Source organism: Scomber japonicus, chromosome 5, assembly GCF_027409825.1.
Source record: "Scomber japonicus isolate fScoJap1 chromosome 5, fScoJap1.pri, whole genome shotgun sequence".
Classification (NCBI taxonomy): domain Eukaryota; kingdom Metazoa; phylum Chordata; class Actinopteri; order Scombriformes; family Scombridae; genus Scomber; species Scomber japonicus.
This window is the reverse complement of record NC_070582.1, coordinates 35768452-35788713: the sequence shown is the minus strand read 5'-3', so window position 1 is coordinate 35788713 and position 20262 is coordinate 35768452. Positions and strand designations below refer to the sequence as shown.

The 20262-nt window shown below is 39.3% G+C and overlaps 1 protein-coding gene across 1 annotated transcript in view; it reads right to left on the bottom strand.

Moving 5' to 3' along the window:
• LOC128359524 (NT-3 growth factor receptor-like) overlaps window positions 1-20262 on the bottom strand; it is a 198453-nt gene that overhangs the window by 110458 nt on the left and 67733 nt on the right. Inside the window, exons 8-9 of the mRNA XM_053320015.1 lie at window positions 17216-17262; window positions 12341-12443 (exon numbers count right to left, since the gene is read on the bottom strand). Of these exons, the coding sequence (XP_053175990.1) occupies window positions 12341-12443; window positions 17216-17262 (150 nt within the window). The remainder of the gene's footprint in view (window positions 1-12340; window positions 12444-17215; window positions 17263-20262) is intronic.

The following is a 20262-nucleotide window of genomic DNA, read 5'->3' as shown; positions in this document are numbered from 1 at the left end:
GTAAAAAAATACTATCTGGGATTTTTTTCGCATTTGGCAGTATCTACACCTAGATTCCGCTTTTTTATTTTTGGCCTAGAACTTCTTCAAACCCCCCCCCCCCCCCTCTTTTCTATTTTTGCTCATACATATTGACGATTGACAAAGGCATCCACCCCTCCACAGAAACCTAGGGGACAGACAGGAAGTGGTAAGAGATGTGATTGGGCCAGTGTCATTATAGAACATGAACCAAACGGCCGCTGACTCTGTTTTATTAGCAATTAAAATCATAATAATAATCATAATAATTAACATTAGAATTTGAAATGATATGGCCCCAAGATGCATCGGCCCTGCAGGAGAATGCTGGGAAGCCAGATTACCAGTGCAGCGCTGCCTCTCTCCCTCCAGGCCAGGACAGTAATTAGAGGAAGTGCAGTGAATGTTTGATGAGGGAAGAGCTTGGATTTTTCAGCATTGCACAGATGAAATCAAAAGTGGAGAAAAATACACCTCCCACCTGCTATCAGAATGAGCTGAGGTGCTGAAGCTAAAATAACATCAAACTGAATGAAACACTCAAATCTGTGCAAGAATCTTTTTAATTAGTGTTTTCAGGTAACAAGTGAATGTCGCAGTATCAAGAGCTGAGAGAACATTACTTGATAAGCCTTAATGCAAAACATTTGTGTCAATAAATTGAACTTTTGTGGTGTGTAGGGAATTGTAGTCCTTTATATAGGGGACTACAAGTTAAAGACACGGTCACAATACACACAACAAAATACAACAATGTAAACATCAGATTACAGTCATCATAACATAATCTATTATTATTTATTCATAACAAAACACTCATGTCACAATTATCATTTAAACCCAGTGGTTTCATGAGATTTTTAGGAGTGGATCCAAAAAAGGCTCTATGCTCTGGAACCTGACAGAGGAAGTGATTGGCTATGGGGAACATTCATATCTTTGCATCTTTTAGCAACATGATTTGATCACATGGGCATTTCAATAGGTAGACAACATTTTTCTGTAATGCATGTTAGAATTGGCCTGTCCTAGTATGTCTATAGTTATTAGTTCTCTAAGTATTATGGCATTGGGCACAGTTACCACAGGGGTAGTTTCTCTGTTTAAGGGGAGCAAGCAGAGATAGAATTAGGGATGGCTCTAACTCATTTATTATGCAGGTTAGGTCCTCTTAAATGTGAGTGAAACATAGCTTACTTAAAGTCTGTGTAAAGTAAAAATAAATATGTGTTCTGAGTTTGACATACCACAGAAAAGTGTGTTATTAACCACCCTGCCAAATTTGAATGATTAAAAAAAATCACCAAATATATGAAAATGTCAATCAAAGTCACCACCTCTACCAGAAACATGGACGCTAGGTCTGAGAGCTTTCTGCTGCTAACTCAACTGCTCGATCGACAGCTAATTCAGCTAACTGGCTAACTGTAGACTGTAGTAGTAGTAGTGTGTGCTGAATGTATGTATACCTCTACAGCAGCAGGGGAGGGTTTATGCTAATCACTGCCGGGTTACGTAACGCGGCGGTGCTTTTCAGACCACTAAATCCTGAACACAGAAATGTTGAAACACAGTTTGTGAAGCCTAGCTCCACAATTCAAATCTAAATGGTTGAAATGCTTTTTACACCTTTTTTATAAATACATTTATGACCTATTTAATGTGTTTAGAAGAAAATGTCTGAATTATACAGTGTTTAAAAGTCAGTTTTACAGATTAAGACACCTCTGCAATTGTGATGAAAACTTGATGGAGATGAAACAACACCTCCTAGAAAAGGGTCATTCTACTCAATGTAGAGATGAGGCTCATCGTACTGCTCTATCTAAGCCTAGATCTGACCTACTGAAAAACAAGAACATTACTCAGTGTTCTTGTAAAAGTACTTCAACTCCTTAGTTAAGAAAGTTTTATTGTTAAGAACACAATCTTGAAATATTGACATGTCTTGTCCACAGATCCAGTCCTCACCCAACATTTTGTAGAACGTACCTCTCTATCTTGATAGAACTATGCCATAGCCTGTCACTAATAACCACTCACACCACATTTCCTCTCTCAGGTTCCAGAGCACAGAGCAGATTACTCTTGGTAGAGAGGCTGATGTTGACAGTTATGCCACAGAGAGCCTTTTTTTGGATGAATCACTGCAACCACTGGGTGTAAATGAGGATTTTTAATGTATATGTTCTATGTTATATGATGGCTGTAGCCTCTATATTTATTCTATGTTGTTCTGTATGTTGTACATTTGGTACATTGGATGTGCTTAGTGTTTCTGACTTCACTGCTAAGCTTTAACTTGTACTCCACAATATCCACAACTGCTATTCCCATGATGTTTAACATGTTTAGTCTCTGACTGAAAACTCTAATTAAAAAGATTCTTGCATAGATTCGAGTGTGAGGGTGTTTTTTTTTCTTCATTCAGCACAGCATGGATAGAGTGGATCAATTTGTATTCACTACTAATGCATAGAAAAGCAGGACATTATTGTGTAGCTGTGAATTAGGCAATAGTCCAGAGTGGCAGCTAGGTACATTTCCCCCGAAATCTTGAAAGATGATGTCACCAAACTCTGTGGACCATAATTCCTTGTTTGTGCAAACATACTTGGCAATAAAGCCTTTTCTAATTCTGAACAATATGAATTTTGGATTGAGACAGTTATAAATAAGAGCATCAGGTTTCAATCAGTGATAGCTTAAGAATCTTTAAATATCATTTTAAATAAAGGGGGAAACATGTGAGTACCTGTATCAATGCTGCTACTGAAGAGATGATATAATAAGGCTACATGTACATCACTAAATAAAAGCAAATCATCCCATGCTGAGCTACTGTTTAAAGAGAAAGTCAAAATGTCTGGGGATGATATTAAATGAGGACAATTACAAATATAAAGGTAGTCATTTAACTATGTAAAGTGTAAATATACGGATTGGGCCCATAGCCCATATTTCATGGAACAAAACTGTGTAATTTGTTATGAAGCGGGCACCATTCCCAGAGGCTTCACTGTAGATCCAAGCCAAGACATTTTCTGTCACATCCAGTGTTTGCTGCCTTTCATTTACAAAAGTTATTAGCCAGAGGCTTATATCAAAAGGACAGAATCCCTGAGAGATTTCTATAAGGCTGTGGTATGTGCCAGAAAGCCAGGCTGAAGACAAAATGATTCCATATTCCCTCTCTCTGAACTCTGCTAATGTTCTCATGAGCCAGTCATGAGGAAAGATGATAACTCTTTATTCTGATTGTAATGAGCCACTTCCGTTTCCCATAGGCTTTCACTACTGAGAGTATTAACCAATGAGGGCTCTGTCTGGGGAGATACTGGAGAGTGTGTCTGTGTGTTTGTGTGTGTGTGTGTGTGTGTGTGTGTGTGTGTGTGTGTGTGTGTGTGTGTGTGTGTGTGTGTTTGTGTGTGTGTGTGGGAAAGAAGGCGAGAGTGTAATTATGTATATGTTTGATGGTCCCATTTAAATGGTAATGAACAGTGAGCATGGAGAGTGTTCCTTTAGGGAATGTGTATGGGATAAATACCTTCATTCATCCATTATGACTCATGTGGAGGAGCAGCTTCTTGTCCTCTCTTCATTTCTATTTGTTTTCTGCTCTCCTCTTTAATCTCAATTTCACATTACAGCATAAATATGTATGTCATGTATTTAAATATATACAGTCCAGTTTGCACAATTATTATTATTATTCTTATCTGATTATTATTGTTAAATAACACCTAATTAAGAAATGACTATCATTTGATTGATTGTATAAATAAGAAATATGTGTTTTTAAACTTGTTATAGAGCTTTTTCAATTTGTTTTTTTACAGCCAAATAAAAGTCATTGTTGCATTCCTTAGAATAAAATCTACTAATCACTACATGATTCAATCTGACTGGAACTAATCCTTTAGATAATTCTCTAATTAACACTTTTCTTCTGTAAAGGCTGTGCTAATACTGTTGTCTGTATGTATAATGTATAATGTATAGAACAAACCTGTCCACTAAGATTACATTCATATACAGCTGCTTATCATTTCAGCAGCAAATATGATTTGAAATAAGTGTAATGCTGCCAAGATGATGATTTTATCAACATAAGAAACATCTTCCTTATTTTTGTGCCAATGAACCCATCTGCTAACAAGCATAGTGTGTGTGTGTGTGTGTGTGTGTGTGTGTGTATCCTCAGCCTGATACAGTATATATGTTCTTCCTCATAGTGAGTCACGTCTTCCTTCATTATGAACTGTTTGGTCAACTTTGTAGCTGCACCAAAGATTGAAGATGACTGAAACACTGTTCTTTACACTATGTTGTTGTGCTATAGATCACAACCTCATGACTTTGTAGTGAAGTTCTTTGAGACATGTATAATGTAGAGATGGCACATTTTCCCATTCTCATATCAAACAATGATCAAATATGGGAATCTAAAGACAGAATGAAGAATAAAATAAACCAAATCATAAATAGAATGTAACCCTAACCCCTAACCCAGTCATAACATACAGAATCACGAGATAGAGCCTGAGCCTGTGTGTGTGTGTGTGTGTGTGTGTGTGTGTGTGTGTGTGTGTGTGTGTGTGTGTGTGTGTGTTTGTGAGTATGAATAAGTAAAGCAAACCCTGAGGAGACCATTTGGTTATTTAATAAAACACCAGAGCAGATGGTTGTGTGATCTGGGACATGGACAGGGACAGAGACAGGGACAGGGACAAAGACAGGGATGGAGACAAGGACAGAGACAGGGACAGAGAGAGGGACAGGGACAGAGAGAGGGACAGGGACAGAGAGAGGGAGAGAGACAGGGACAGTGACAGAGAGAGGGACAGGGACAGAGACAGACAGAGGGACAGAGAGAGGGAAAGGGACAGAGACAGACAGAGGGACAGAGAGAGGGACGGAGACAGAGAGAGGGAGAGAGACAGGGACAGTGACAGAGAGAGGGAAGGAGACAGGGACAGAGAGAGGGACAGAGACAGAGAGAGGGAAGGAGACAGGGACAGAGAGAGGGAGAGAGACAGGGACAGTGACAGAGAGAGGGAAGGAGACAGGGACAGAGAGAGGGACAGGGACAGAGAGAGGGAGAGAGACAGCGACAGTGACAGAGAGAGGGACAGAGACAGACAGAGGGACAGAGAGAGGGACGGAGACAGAGAGAGGGAAAGAGACAGGGACAGAGAGAGGGAAAGGGACAGAGAGAGGGAAGGAGACAGGGACAGAGAGAGGGAAAGGGACAGAGAGAGGAAAGGAGACAGGGACAGAGACAGAGAGGGGGAAGGAGACAGGGACAGAAAGAAGGACAGGGACAGAGATAGGGACAGGGACAGAGAGAGGGAAGGAGACAGGGACAGAAAGAAGGACAGGGACAGAGATAGGGACAGGGACAGAGAGAGGGAGAGAGACAGGGACAGAGACAGAGATAGGGACAGGGACAGAGACAAAGACAGAGAGGGACAGGGACAGAGACAGAGAGAGGGACACAGAGAGAGAGACAGAGACAGGGACAGAGAGAGTGACAGAGACAGGGGCAGAGACAGGGACAGAGAGAGGGAGAGAGACAGGGACAGAGACAGAGAGAGGGATAGGGACAGAGAGAGGGACAGAGACAGGGACAGGGACAGGGATAGAGAGAGGGAGCAGGACTAAGTAGAGACAAACATTAGGGAAAACTCACTCAGTCATTTTTAAAATGTGCTGATGTAGAAATGAAAGGGATCACTCCCTTATTCACTCCTTCACTACTCCCTGTATAATAAACACTACATACTTATCTGTTTACAGTTAAGATACAGTTCTTATCTGTTTAGGAGTATCAGACAGAGCTAACTCTTCTGTTAGCACACACATTGCTTTCATACTACTAGTAGTAGTTGTATTATTAGTAGCAAGATGTGGGCTTCTCCCATTATATTCTATGATACCGCCTCATATTCTCAAGACTGCACATGTAAACATCAAGCAGCGGTAGAGCTGGGTATCAGTACTGGATATCTTTAAGGTATCCACTGTAATAAATCAATACCAAGCAGAGATGGGAGTAAGTCACACATATGCAAGTCTCAAGCAATTCTCAAGTCTTAACCTTCAAGTCTCAAGCAAGTCCCAAGTCATTTTTGTGAGAGTCGAGTCAAGTCAAGTCAAGTCATAGCTTAGGTCAAGCAAGTCACAAGTCAAGTCATAGAAATATAATAAACTAACATTATTATTTTTTCATTTTAACATGATTAAAACTTAATGTGATGCAAACAGTAAGCTCTTGTCACGTTTGACTGATGGAGATGGGATGTTAGCTGCCAGCTAACGTTATATTAAAAAATAATGTGAAATTAGCTAACGTTAGAGACATTACTTACTTTTCTTTGTGTAGTCGGAAATGGCGGATGAAATTTGACGTGGTGCTGGATGTGTCGGATATTTTTGCGCTGCACACATTGCACACGGCGAATCGTTTCTTTTGTTGAGTTGAATAGTCTTTAAATCCAAATTTTATGATTTTGGGAACACTGGCTGCAGTAGCAGCAGAACTGGTAGCACTTTCCATCTTCCAAACCCCGACCGCTCTACTGTAGATGGCGGGCGCATCACCTAGTAGAGAGATTACTGGTTGCCAGGTTCGCCCACATGCAACAGGAAACATCCAATCGAAAATATATATATATTTTTATAATTATTCACCAATTAACCAAGACAGCAATGACTTGTCGAGTCATTGCATGCAAGTCTAAGTCAAGTCTCAAGTCATGAGTAGCAAGTCCAAGTCAAGTCAAGTCTTTTCTCACTGTTGATCAAGCAAGTCACAAGTCCTCAATCTGGCGACTTAAGTCTGACTCGAGTCAAGTCACTAGACTCGAGTCCCCCATCTCTGATACCAAGTAGCATCAAAACGTCTCCTGTCAAATGATACCTGCATCCATCCTTTGTGCACCCAGAGCTAGAAAATATGAAAACACAAGCAGTCAGTTACAGTTCTTGTGATCACTATGCGGTATCTTTGTAGCCTTGGTGTGTAGTTCCATTTTTGGTAAGGTGCGCATCACCTACTGTATACCTTTGGAGAGTAGACACATGGTTGCTGTAGCTGGCAGGAAGTCAGGTTTACTCAGGTGGTATCCCTGCATGCATTTCACAGTTATAACACTGAGTATGTGCTCGGCTAAGTCTGTGTTTCTTTTATCTTTTAGTATCTGTATTTGTTCTGAAAGAAAGGACATTAAGACTTTTTCTCCACTTCTTTGAACCAAATGACTCTCTGTGAAGCTGATTCTCCATTTTTTTTCCTTTTGAATGTGTTTTTCAGTTCAATTTTCAGAAAACTTTGTTGGGAAAAATACAGAGAGGCTGATTAGATTCTACTTAAAACCTGAATTAGACTGGTGCTGACCCTGGTCCTACAGCAAATGATCACCTGCACGTTGCCTAACACCTCTGCCTGCTGGATACATAGTGTATGAGACTGTCTGATGATCCTTTAAATACTTTACATAAATGTCTGACCTACTGTTAATTAGAGACAGAGCTAATTAGAGGCTTTGGTTAGAAAATCAAGATCTATAAGGCTACAAATCAGTCTGGTTGCACATTAGAAGACTTTTTTGGAGTTTTTTGAAGTTTTTTAATGATGGACTTCTCAGTGCCACTGGTGTATTCTAACGTTGCTTCCTGGCCGACTTGCCTTCAGCTATAACCTTAGCTAGTCTGTTTTGCCTCAGGCCAGCTGCTCATACAGGAAAGAAAAAATAGCAGTAACATTTCAGCTCTTCACTGACTGGAAGGAAGTGAGGCTCTAAATCTTTCCATCTCTGCAAGAAAAGACCAAAATATGTCATTTGAGCTGAAGCGCTGGTCCAATTGAAAAAAATATTGAGAAAAAAAAAGTCTAATTCCTGTCAAAGCATAAAAATTCTTTTTTTTGTGAATTCTCCTCCTCTTCACCTTCCCCTGTACCTTTTAATCTACCTTCTTTTTCTACCTTTTTTATTCAATTCACTGCAGTCCACTCAGCTGTGCTCAGTTCAGAGGTGCTTTAATAGCATGGTGCCGTGATGGAAAGGAATGTATCAAAATGAAATGGTTTCTCTCACAGACCTTGAATGGAGAGTCATCTTACAATTTATGTCTGAGGTTTGATCTTATCAAGGCTGAATTATCAACAACAAAAAGTGAGCAATTGCCTCAGGGCCCCAGACACCCACCAGAGCCCAAAGCCCGTGTTGGGTTTTTGCTCCTATGATTAAAGGAACAGTACCACCTTTTGGGAAATATGGTTATTTCATTCTGTGAGCTGAATGAAAAGATCAATATCAGTGTGGTGTGTATGGGTGGAGTGCTAAGCTTTAGTCATGGTTAGTTTAGCATAGCAGTGGACTGGAACAACTAGCATGGCTTTAACTAGTGTTCACCAGTACACCTAAGAGCATCTCAATGATTCATGATGTCTGTTTAACCCATACATACAGGAGTTATAGTGAAATAACTATGACCTGGACCAATGAGAACATTCACAGACAGTTGTCATGGTGAGGCTGACAGGTTTAGTATAACCATGCCTTTAAAGATACCAAAAATAACAGCTGTGCTCCCTGGTCAACACATGCTCAACTGCTTCTTTAACACTAACTTTTTGTCTTGAAGAGAGAGGCCATGTGTTAAAACCTTCATAATGTCAGCTGATGCTCATGGAGCATATTCTTAAAAGTGACCATAGAGGAAAGCTGGTGCCATGGAATTGTTCAGCACACTGTTCACAACATACCAGGAGTGGGAAGTCAGCAGAGTCAAGCATCCCACCAGCTCTTTGTTGCCAGGTAATGAGGTAGTGACTGTATGTACAGTATATGTTGGGGTTCCGTCTGGTTTTTAAAGGTTAATATGTGAGTTGCTGATCATTATGTGTACTCTCTGTAGGACTATTATAGAAAACTAACCCTTAAATTGTTGATGTGGGATTTGAATTTGGCTGTGAGCAGCCTTAGTGACCTTTCACTAAAGCTGATAATTGTCTCTCTCATGTAGAGATTTCCTTTCCCAAAAAGATTCTGAATGGTCAATAAAATTCTAATTAGTGGCAGAGCACTGGAACCACCAGTGATTAAATCTAAAACCATGCTTTTTAAAAGCCTTCAGACCTTTTCCACTGGGTTGGGCCAGAGTACTATGAAGAGACTGAGTTGTTACTGCAATATGTAGTTTTTAATACTGGAGTTTGTCTGATATCAGTTGTATTTTTGTGATTGGTGATTTCAGATGAAAACTGGACCATATTCAAAGTTTTAGCATGAAAAAGACATGAGTCATTTCTTCAAGCAATGGAATCAAAAACCAGTCATGAAGTCTGGTGTGTGGAGAATAGAGTCAGTAGCCCTAAAGCAGCACTGACAAGAAGTCAAGAATAGCCTGAAGCAAATGGAGAGTGCATGCTCTCAGAACAGCTGCTTCAGCACTTCTTTAATATTCCATCTTGTATGAGTCTGGACTACAGGTCCTTATAGGTACATGTTGGACCTCATCCAAAACAGACATGTAGAAAACCTTATGTGCAAGAACAGATTTTCAAAAAAGAGAGGCCTGATTGTAGAGGGACATGGAGACAGTCAGACCAGATCTAAAACAGACTTAGTCAATAGTCAATCATTTCACTGTCTCTCTGTCTTTGGGACACCTGCGACCAAGTGACAGATCCTGCTCAACTTGACCAGACTGAACCGAATGTGATCAGGTTTCAGAAACCCGGAAACCAATTATCATCATCACCACTATCATCCCTGATGAATTCAAAGAGGAAAGGTATCTTCCAGACTGCATTTATATATTGTTTCTATTCAGAACTCCTAACCCATGTACTGATGAAGCTACCATGCAAGGCACTGGCCAAAACATCAGGAACCTTTCAGTCTGCACAAAGAAAAAACGTCGAGAGAGAAACAGAGTGAGAGACATACATACATATATATATATATATATGTATATATATATATATATATATATATATATATATATATATATGTGTGTATATATATATATGTGTGTGTATGTGTGTTTGCTGAAATAATATAGGTAAGCCTTCAAATAGACAGGCAGATGTCTCTCTGTGTTCCAGACACAGACACACATCACTCAGTCCTTTCTAGACATTAACAGACTTTTGGATATAAAAGCAGATTACAGTGTGATAAAGATGACAATATTTCTTCTTAGGAGAAAACATAGATGTAATTTCCTCCTCTAGTGAAGGGACAGAGTGCATGGTGAGGAGGATGTATTGGGACTTAATGGAATCATCAGTTTGTTGCTTGGCTCCTTGTTCTTTAAAAAGCATCAGTTTTGAGTGCTGGAGACACCATATCAACACGCTTCATCTCTGTGTGCCTTGAGTCAAATGTCATCCTAATGTGTGTGTGTGTGTGTGTGTGTGTGTGTGTGTGTGTGTGTGTGTGTGTGTGTGTCTGTGTGTGCCCTACAGGCAGTAATGTGGATTGGCTGTAAGACAGAACTAAATGAACAGATGGATGTAATTAACAGATGGTTGATATGGTGTTTCTGTTTTCTGTTGTGCCCTTAATACATTTGGTGTGTGTGAGTGTGTGTATCTTAAGACACGGGGTGTATGAGTGTGTGTATCTTAAGACATGGGGTGTATGAGTGTGTGTATCTTAAGACACGGGGTGTATGAGTGTGTGTATCTTAAGACATGGGGTGTATGAGTGTGTGTATCTTAAGACACGGGGTGTATGAGTGTGTGTATCTTAAGACATGGGGTGTATGAGTGTGTGTATCTTAAGACACGGGGTGTATGAGTGTGTGTATCTTAAGACATGGGGTGTATGAGTGTGTGTATCTTAAGACATGGGGTGTGTGAGTGTGTCAACATGTTAGACCTCCTAGCACACACATGCTGTGGAAAGCTTTTAACACAGAACTACTAACAAGGCCTTTGAGTATGTTTGAAGCCTGTGAGCAGGAGTTCAGCAGGCTGTTTGAAAAAAAGCCTCTGGACATTTTTTTGGCATAAAGCGTAAACTGGCTAGTGTAGCCAATGTCTTAGCATTAGCCTTTGAGCTAGCCATCAGTAATGACTGAATGTTGTAAAAACACCATATACACTTTATGTTCACTTACTAAAATACAACTAAGACATTTCCCACAGCTTTTACAGTTGACACTCTAATTGTCAAATATGATCTTTCATTTGCTTCAAGGAAATGAAACCCATGAAAAGTAATTATTACTGCAACATGCAGGTTAAAATATCAGCCAGCCTGTAGATTCATGAATAGATATTTCAAAACAGAGAATGAATAAAGGTCATATTGAACTGTTCCATCTTCATGCTGGAACTTGTAAATGATAAACTATGAGTTACTCTACCTATGTGAGGTGTCACTTTGTTTATATCAAAATGACTTCTATTAGAGGCCCTGTGATAAAGAAGAGCATCATCTCCCCAATCATAGTTCCCCTGAGTGAAACTTCAGTATGAACTTTAACAGGAAATCATTTGCACTCAAACAAAGTAAAAGTGAAGAGCTAAATCCAAACTGTCTGCTCCTTCCAGGGTGAAGTTGACTCATCAGTGATGGATCTTTTCCCTCCCTCATCCCTGTTCTATCTGCTGGTATGAGTCATCACAGAGAAGTCGGGTTGGTAAACACAAATGTGCTGTGGGCAGTTTACTTTCACCATCTCTGGGTTTTAAATTCAGCAAACATTCACCTCATGCTGCCAGCTGGAGCTGCCAGCATGAGAGGCTGCATGGGACAACTTTAATCCTTCAGTGGAGCTGCTACAGCCACTCACAGGAGAATGTGCATCCTTACATGTCCACGTGTTCACTCTACTTCCCCTACAGATACACTGCTATGCTGCTCAATATATAGATGCTCTTTAGCAGGAAACATAAAGATACAGCAAATCAGTCAACATACACTGTTAGTGTTGTACAGTTGAAAACAGATATCGGAGAATGATTTCATGATTTAGAAATGACACACTGTTCTATTCTGTTATCTTTTCTCAAAACAACAATTCTTACTTGTGCTGCACGATTCATCTAATTGCAATCGCAATCATGATGTCAGCCTTTGCACTTATATAATCGCAAAAGTGTAACCCTGAGTTTGACATACCACAGAAAAGTGTGTTGTTAACCACCCTGCCAAATTTGAATGATTAAAAAAATCACCAAATATATGAAATTAGGCTTCAAAGTTGTGTAAAAATCAGCCTCTTTCTCTGCTCCCAAATGATCAGCCGAACACTTGACAAATCATCAGAAAGAAAAAAAGCAAATAAGAGATGTTCCTACCTTTCATGCCAAACTTGGAGCGTCGTCCATACTTGTTGATCAGAAGAAAGAGAACCACCAGCATCACACAAGCAAACCCTGCTAGTCCCACCGCTACGGACACCTGGATAATAGGAAACAGATGAAAACAGTGTTAGGTAAATTATCTCAGTTACAGTTTCCGTGCTTTTTCAACAGGATGTTTAAAAGCGGGTGATCGACAGGCGGATCGGTGCGGCATCTGCAGTAATGCGGACTCTGCACGGATCAGTCGTGGTGAAGAGAGAGCTGAGCCGAAAGGCGAAGCTCTCGATTTACCAGTCAATCTTGGTTCCTACCCTCACCTCTGGTCATGAGCTTTGGGTAGTGACCGAAAGAACAAGATCGCGGGTACAAGCGGCCGAAATGAGCTTCCTCTGTAGGGTGGCTGGGCTCTCCCTTAGAGATAGGGTGAGAAGCTCAGTTATCCGGGAGGAGCTCGGAGTAGACCCGCTGCTCCTCCGCATCGAGAGGAGCCAGATGAGGTGGCTCGGGCATCTAATCAGGATTCCTCCCGGACGCCTCCCTGGTGAGGCGTTCAGGGCACGTCCCACCGGTAGGAGACCCCGGGGAAGACCCAGGACACGCTGGAGAGACTATGTCTCTAGGCAGGCCTGGGAACGCCTCGGGATCCCCCGGGAAGAGCTGGATGAAGTGGCTGGGGAGAGGGAAGTGTGGGCTTCCCTGCTTAGGCTGCTGCCCCCGCGACCCGACCCCGGATAAGCGGAAGAAGATGGATGGATGGATGGATGGATGGATGGACGTTTAAAAGGTGGAGTGTTGTTGTATTGCCTTGCCAGGTCCTGTGCAGACCTTCACATTGTTCAGATTTGGCCTCAGAATAAAGCTAAAGATGTGAGCACTCCCTGACCGTTCCTTTGGTGCTACCATCAAGCCTAAACTCAGTGTTGATTGGGGCTGAAGACTACGAATCTGAGAATGAAGTGATGAAAAAGAAAGACTTCTGTGGCCCACCTCTCATCTCTGTATGAGGCTCCAGGTTATATTAGTCACTACCAGCATAACCTTAATCAGTGCAGTCAAGTGAATTGAGTCAAGTTGCATTCTGGGTAATGTAGGCATCAGATTTTGACAAAGAAGAAGAATGCATGGAGTAAAATAGATTACATCTTGGGTTCTGCTGCATCAATCTTGATCCCATTTTAAAAGCTATTGTGAGTCTAACAATGTTAGGAGAGCAATGCTGAATCAGTAGATGACTTAAATTCTAGAATAAATCTATAATAAATCCATTATCTCTAGACTAGGGGATGTAATCTGCCCATGTTGGACAATCAGCTTTTCTGTAGCACCACTCTCACATCAAACTGTCATACGCAATAGTTGAGACTGAAATGAAGGCTACTGTACAGTGTTCACGTCAGATACATTACTAATATTTAAATGTAAAGGCACATTTACACTGCAGAAGGGATGAATGCTTTAGCGCCACCATTAGGGCAAACTTTATATTTTGTAGCCCCACAAATGGTAAAAATCCTCAGTATGTTCAACATTTACAAATGATACAATGTAATAGAACTTGGCAGTCTTATTAAAGGTTGAATATGTAGAATATTTATTAAAAGCTATATATTTTTTAAAATAATACAGCCACGGGGCGTTTTGAGGGGTACAGAATGAAAGTATTGCTTTTCCATAAAAAAAAAAAATTAGTCTGAATTAATATTTTAAAAATTTTTTGACGGGTTCGACAATGACGTTCTGACACGTTCTGTGTACATTGTACCAGCCATTTAGCGGCTGGAATTGCGGGTTGCCAGGGTTGTCTGTTGTTCCGGTGCAGCTACTGTAGGCTGGCACTGGGTGAAATGGAGTTGTAAACAAGCAGAGCCGTGTTGGACTCACTAAAACCAGCGTTTTTTGCTCTCAAGTACAACTTTTCATCACAAAACTTCAAAGGTAAGGTAAGTGGTTGTTTACCTTTGTATTCTTTGGCTGCTGGTTCACTGTAATAATAATAATAGTGGTACTGTTGAACTAGCTAGGGTCTTAGCTTTCATATGAGATGCTATTTGTTTGTGTACCATGAAGTATCAAAACGGTAGCAATGGAAATGTGGAGAGTGGGTTGACTTTCTGACGCTATTCGGATTTTGATATTTGATCATTAATATGCTTAGTGTTTGAGTTGTGTTTGGTGTGTGTAAAAATGACGTGCTTGAAGCAGAGTTTCTCCTATTTAATTTGATGTGCAGTATGACTGTATTGCATTATACATTGTATTATGTAGCAATAATTAGTTCCCCGGGTCCTATGTTCCCCGCTTTGTATGTGACCGGGGAACATAGGGATGATCCCGTCTACAGTTAGTCAGTAAGCTGAGTTAGCAGCCGAGTTAGCCGCCGAGCTAGCAACCGAGTTAGCCACGATCGGGGAACATATGACCCGGGGAACGTAGGTACGGTCCCCAGGTTTAACTGCTACTCCCACTGGCGTTACAATGTAAGGTACCTCGGTGGTTTCAAGTCAGTTACAGCGAGGGTATGTTCGCTTCCTGTTTTCAAAATAAAGGCACCAACTCTATCGTTATGGTTTTCTTAATAATAAAAGGCAACGGGTGTTTTATTTTTGTGAAAATGACCGGAAGTGCGTTACTCGCTACGGCTAACTTGAGTGGCTCCGAATTCGCAGGAACAAAACTTTAAGCAGATGTTATTTGGACAAATTAGCATCACATTGTGCATCTAAAGGGATACTTTCTCGCCTAAAAAGGTTAGACATGTGGATAAAGTGGTATATTTACAGAGTTAGAGCTAAAATAAAATCTGCTTCAGCCTGCTGATTTCAGCTTGGGTAGGAACCAAATGCATTATGGGTTATCGTGTAGTTTACTGACTGGTCTGCTCACGCCGATCAGGCTACAGAAACAAGCAATCATTTTGAGTTGGGAGCTAGCTAGCTAATCGATTACACACCACTCAAAGAAAGACTTCCAGTTGAAGACTGGCTGACGTTAAATACTGTTGTAAAATTAATTGGTCGAAATGAGTCGTTACCCTGTATGATTCATCACGTGACATGACGCTGGCTGATCGACTGACACACTCAGCAACGAACCTGGCAACCCGACTGCTGGAATTATTTTTGGTTGTTGCGACTACGATCTCGAGACATTAGATGGCGTTGTTCTGCTCATTCTACATATTCTACCTTTAATGGGACTCTTAATGCTTTGGTTTTTGTTTTCATATATCCACCATTATATTAAGACATCCTTGGTGTGTGTGTGTGCGTGTGTGTGTGTGTGTGCGTGTGTGTGTGTGTGTGTGTGTGTGTGCGTGTGTGTGCATGTGTGTGTGTGTATTTAACATGTACGTATAGAAGCAAAGCTTGAGCACAGACATAAAAAAGAAAAATTGAAAACTAACCCACTCTGCTCTTAAAGAACCTCAGCCTCAACAGTTATCTTTTCCCAGTCAATTACAGGAAAAAGATGAACTCAATTACATTTCTAACCAACTCTCAGGCTCACCAGCCACCAGGGGATTTTAGTAGATAGAAGGAAAAGGCAGAGCGTGAACAGAGGAGAAGAAAAGGCTGGATTAAAAGGCTCTCAATACTTCCAACTTCTTGAACTACATTTTCTTTTTTTCTTCTTCTTCTGTGTTCTGTTACTATTTCTTCATATCACTGGTAATTATAATGATCATTAGGATGATGGATTCTCCCAGAAACATGGATTTGTGTAAACAGACAATGAACCAGCTGCTTATATAAACTGTATTTTAAAAACTACTGAAACTATTTTAATGTTTTTGTTGTCTTTTGTTGAAAACTGGAAGGAAATATGACATTTCTATAAATGTTTATAGAGCTCACACACAAGTAGTTGGTAGTAGTGGTAGCTAGTGATTCAAATGTTGAGAAAGAGTTTTGTGATTCAGGCTGTAGGCCTTTAGTGAATTGTTTGTTTGAATTGAAATGATGCTTTTATATTGCAGGTTTTCAAAGCATAAAGTTGGCAATATTTTATATATTTCTTATTGTCAACAAATTTTATGTGAAGAGCCAAACCAACAATGAATCGATCTCCCACACACACACACACACACACACACACACACACACACACACACACACACACACACACACACACACACTCCCCAATAAATGCTTTATTTCCTCCAGTTTGACTAACATTAACCAGCTGTTTTAGGAAATTACTGAGCACTTTAAAAATGAAACGATATATTTATGATCTGTTCTTAAATATTTATATCTTTACTAAGAACCAATGGCCTTGAGGCTGTTATATCAGCTGATCAATGACTCAAGACAGCAGTGATGCCAGTTTGCTATGAGAGCTGCCAGTGAACTATGAGATGTAGCCAAGTAGGACAGGTTCTTGGATCAACATCCATATTATGTCGCTGGGACAACATGATCAACCAATCACAGGTAGGTAGGTAATAGGCTGTAAAGATTAAGTAATAATAACTTCAAGACATGCAGGTAAGGATTTTGTTCAAGCGTACTAACTTCAATATGGAAAACGTAGCTTTCTTCTAAAGAAGGACAAAGCAAAGGAGCAGCACACTGATGATGTCAGAGGGCTGTGATTGGTTGATTTCAATGTTGGGATGTTGATCCAGGAACATGTCCTACTTGGCTAATTCATGTAGTGAAGCTGCCAGCTACCTGGACTCAGTCAAGACCAAAGATAGAAGCTAACAGAGGAGACTGGATCCAGTCCAAGTCAAGCAGCCATGAGTTTTTTCAGTCAGGGCTCATTTCATGTTTCTGTACCTGCTGTAGGTGATCAGAGAAAATGTAAGAAACACAATCAAAAATCTCAAGCAAACACTCATACATGATGAATATTCCAGTAACTCACCCCAAAAGGATCCTCCTCTGGTTTATGAGAATCTGCAGTCGGGGTAACTAGAGCAAAAACACAATCTGATAAACATAGGATTTCAAAATACCAGCAGTTACTGCCCTGCTGCTTCTACAGGAACTGTCTACATCACACATAAAACCATCAACTACAGAGCTACTCACATTAATAATAAACACACAGTATTGACAATGAGCAAGAGACACAAGCAGGTTAAAGACACATCATTAAATGACACAGCTATATATACAGTAATAAAAACCTATACAATCAAATATAATCCAGTTCAGCAGGCTGCAGTTCATCCTTAGAGAAGATTATACTGGAACCTTCTTCAACATAAAAGTAATTATCAATTCATTATTCATTCATTGGTAGAGGATATGTTCTTTCTAATTGTTTTAATTGTACACTTGTCAACATATTTAATATTTTTGCTGCCTGCTGATGCTATGCACTGAATAGAGGACTAGCAATTCATTAGTACTACAATCCAGTTGCACAGCTTTTCCCAGGAAGTATAAGAAATTATTTGAAAATTGTCAAAACATAAAATAAAACATTTACTTTTTAAGCTGCAAATGTATTCAGACTTATCTCCATAAAACATATCTGATGATGCATGGTCATAGTCTTATTATGCATATCAGCATTGAATCCAGTTTGACCTCTAGTGGAAGATTTAGAGGGGTGTGATTCAACTCTGTGCTCTTTTTGTAGTATTGCATTGTAATGTATTATACTGTGATGGGAAGAATACTCATTGATTTTTCAATATAAAATATAAATACTGTAATGTTAAAAAACAAAAGCATTACATGTGGGGGGAAACATGGGACATAGTCATATCATCATTTATTTATCATTATTTATTCCATATTTATTACTAAATATGAATATATAGTACTACAGAATGTATTACTATAAATAGTGTACTAAGGTGTAAGTAGCATGTTGACAATGTTGTAACATGAGGCAGAACACTGGAATTATTTGAGATACTGTTGGATGGGTTTATCTATAACAATGATTATTATAAGTTGTATATGTAAAGTCTTAACCCTTTATAGAGCACTCATTGAAATATTTGGAAATTCCTAAATTTCAACCCTAGAGAGTTATTGGGGATATTAAATGACTTTTTCTTTCAAAATTTTTAATTGTTATGTTCGACGAAGTTACCAACTATGGTTCCTCACCAGTTTAGTATATATGGTATATGTGCCGGTTGTTCAATGTCTGGTGGTGTTTGTGCAGTGAGTGTGTACTTATATGTTCTCAATGTTTGGTGGTGTTTGTATAGCTGTTGTGTGTGTATATATTGTTCGTGTCTGTAAGGTCTATGACAGATTGTGAAAATGAATTTCTCTTTGGGACAATAAAGGCTATCTATAACATTTCCCAAAAAGTCTATATATAAAAAATATAAGAGAAACGCATACAAACTTAAAAGGAATATTTATTTAGAATCATTTTTCTCGAGGAACTGATACTAGCAGACATGTAAAAAGTCATGTAAATGTTGTTTTTTATTTTTTTTTATTTTATTGTTTTTTATGTAGAACCATAGTATAATAAATTGATGTCCAGTACTATGCTTATATACAGTACTTGAGTAAATGTAACTCAATTTCTTCCCACCATTGATATTATAAAGATGTAGCTGTGATTTATCATTTTGTATTCTAGTATAGACTACAGACATGTAGACAGACAGTCAATAGAACTGCAGCTTCAAAGGTTTTACTGTAGATTTTACTAGACAGTAAAGGCAGCATCACCCAAAGCATTTTTATTTGTGGAGTCAAGTTTTGTCTGGAACCTGAATCATCAGTAACTTTTCTGTTCTGTTGACTTTTATATTTTTCCATATTAGACTCTATCACTATTTTATAAAAGCACAAATAAAGCTTTTTCAGATGAGTATTCTTAAGTATATTAAAAACTATTCTATAATAACATGTATACTGGCTATTCATTTCTATAACAGTAGAAACATTTGGGCTTTAGATTATTTAGAGTATGTCATAACAAATGTTGACAGTTCAGTGAAATCAAAATAATAATGCTAAAATAAGATACTTATGAAAAAACACTCACCATAACCATAATCATCTGGTTCTAGACATGTGAAAGAAGAAAGAGACGAGGGGAAGAAACAAAGAGAAAATGTAAAATGTTCTGTATGACATGGTTAAAAAGAGTTCAGAAAGGTCACAAGGAACCTGATAACACAAATGACTGGAGAATAGAGGACAGTAAAGAAGAGTAAGAGTAAGATTAGAGACAGACAATGTATGTAATATGTGAGCAAAACACCAGAAATAAAACTGTTAGTAAGATCATCACCTCTTGTCTAAATATACTTTTTTCTCCACATCTCATTTACACTTTGACTAAATATAAACTTTATTTCAGCACATCCTTCCACACAGACACAGATAGACTGCTGCTGATAAGAGGCTGAAATCACATGAGGAATCTGATCCAGGTGGAAACACTGTTACATTATGTTGACGTAAGGGTTAAACCAGGCCTGGGGAATGAAGTTTACTTCTATAGTGCCTGTGCATGGCATGGACAAGTATGCATAGGGTTAGGCACGGTTCAGGTTAGCTTAAGTATATATAATACAAAGTCTGGTGTCTGGCATGAAAGACAGATGCACTTATATCAATGCAATTATATCCTCATCCTTGCTTTCTGACTAACTGCTTCCTACATTCACTGCCATGATACAACCATGGTTTAAAAGCCTCTCCTCCATTTTAGTATTAGATGAAACAATGTGATATTAATTGGGATCTACACAAGCTTGAACTCATTTTCATTTTTTTCACACATCTATAGAGTTGATGTAAAAGATGTAAGTTTTTGTAAATAAAGAAAGTCACAACTTGAGCTATCATTAGGGGGTCAAATATATTAACTGGGGGCACCACTGTTTGCCTACCACTAAAATATAGGCTGCTCTACAACTAAGGAACAGTTTCAAAAGAGGAGTGAGTGGTACAAATATGTATCTTGAATAAACTGCTTTCTTG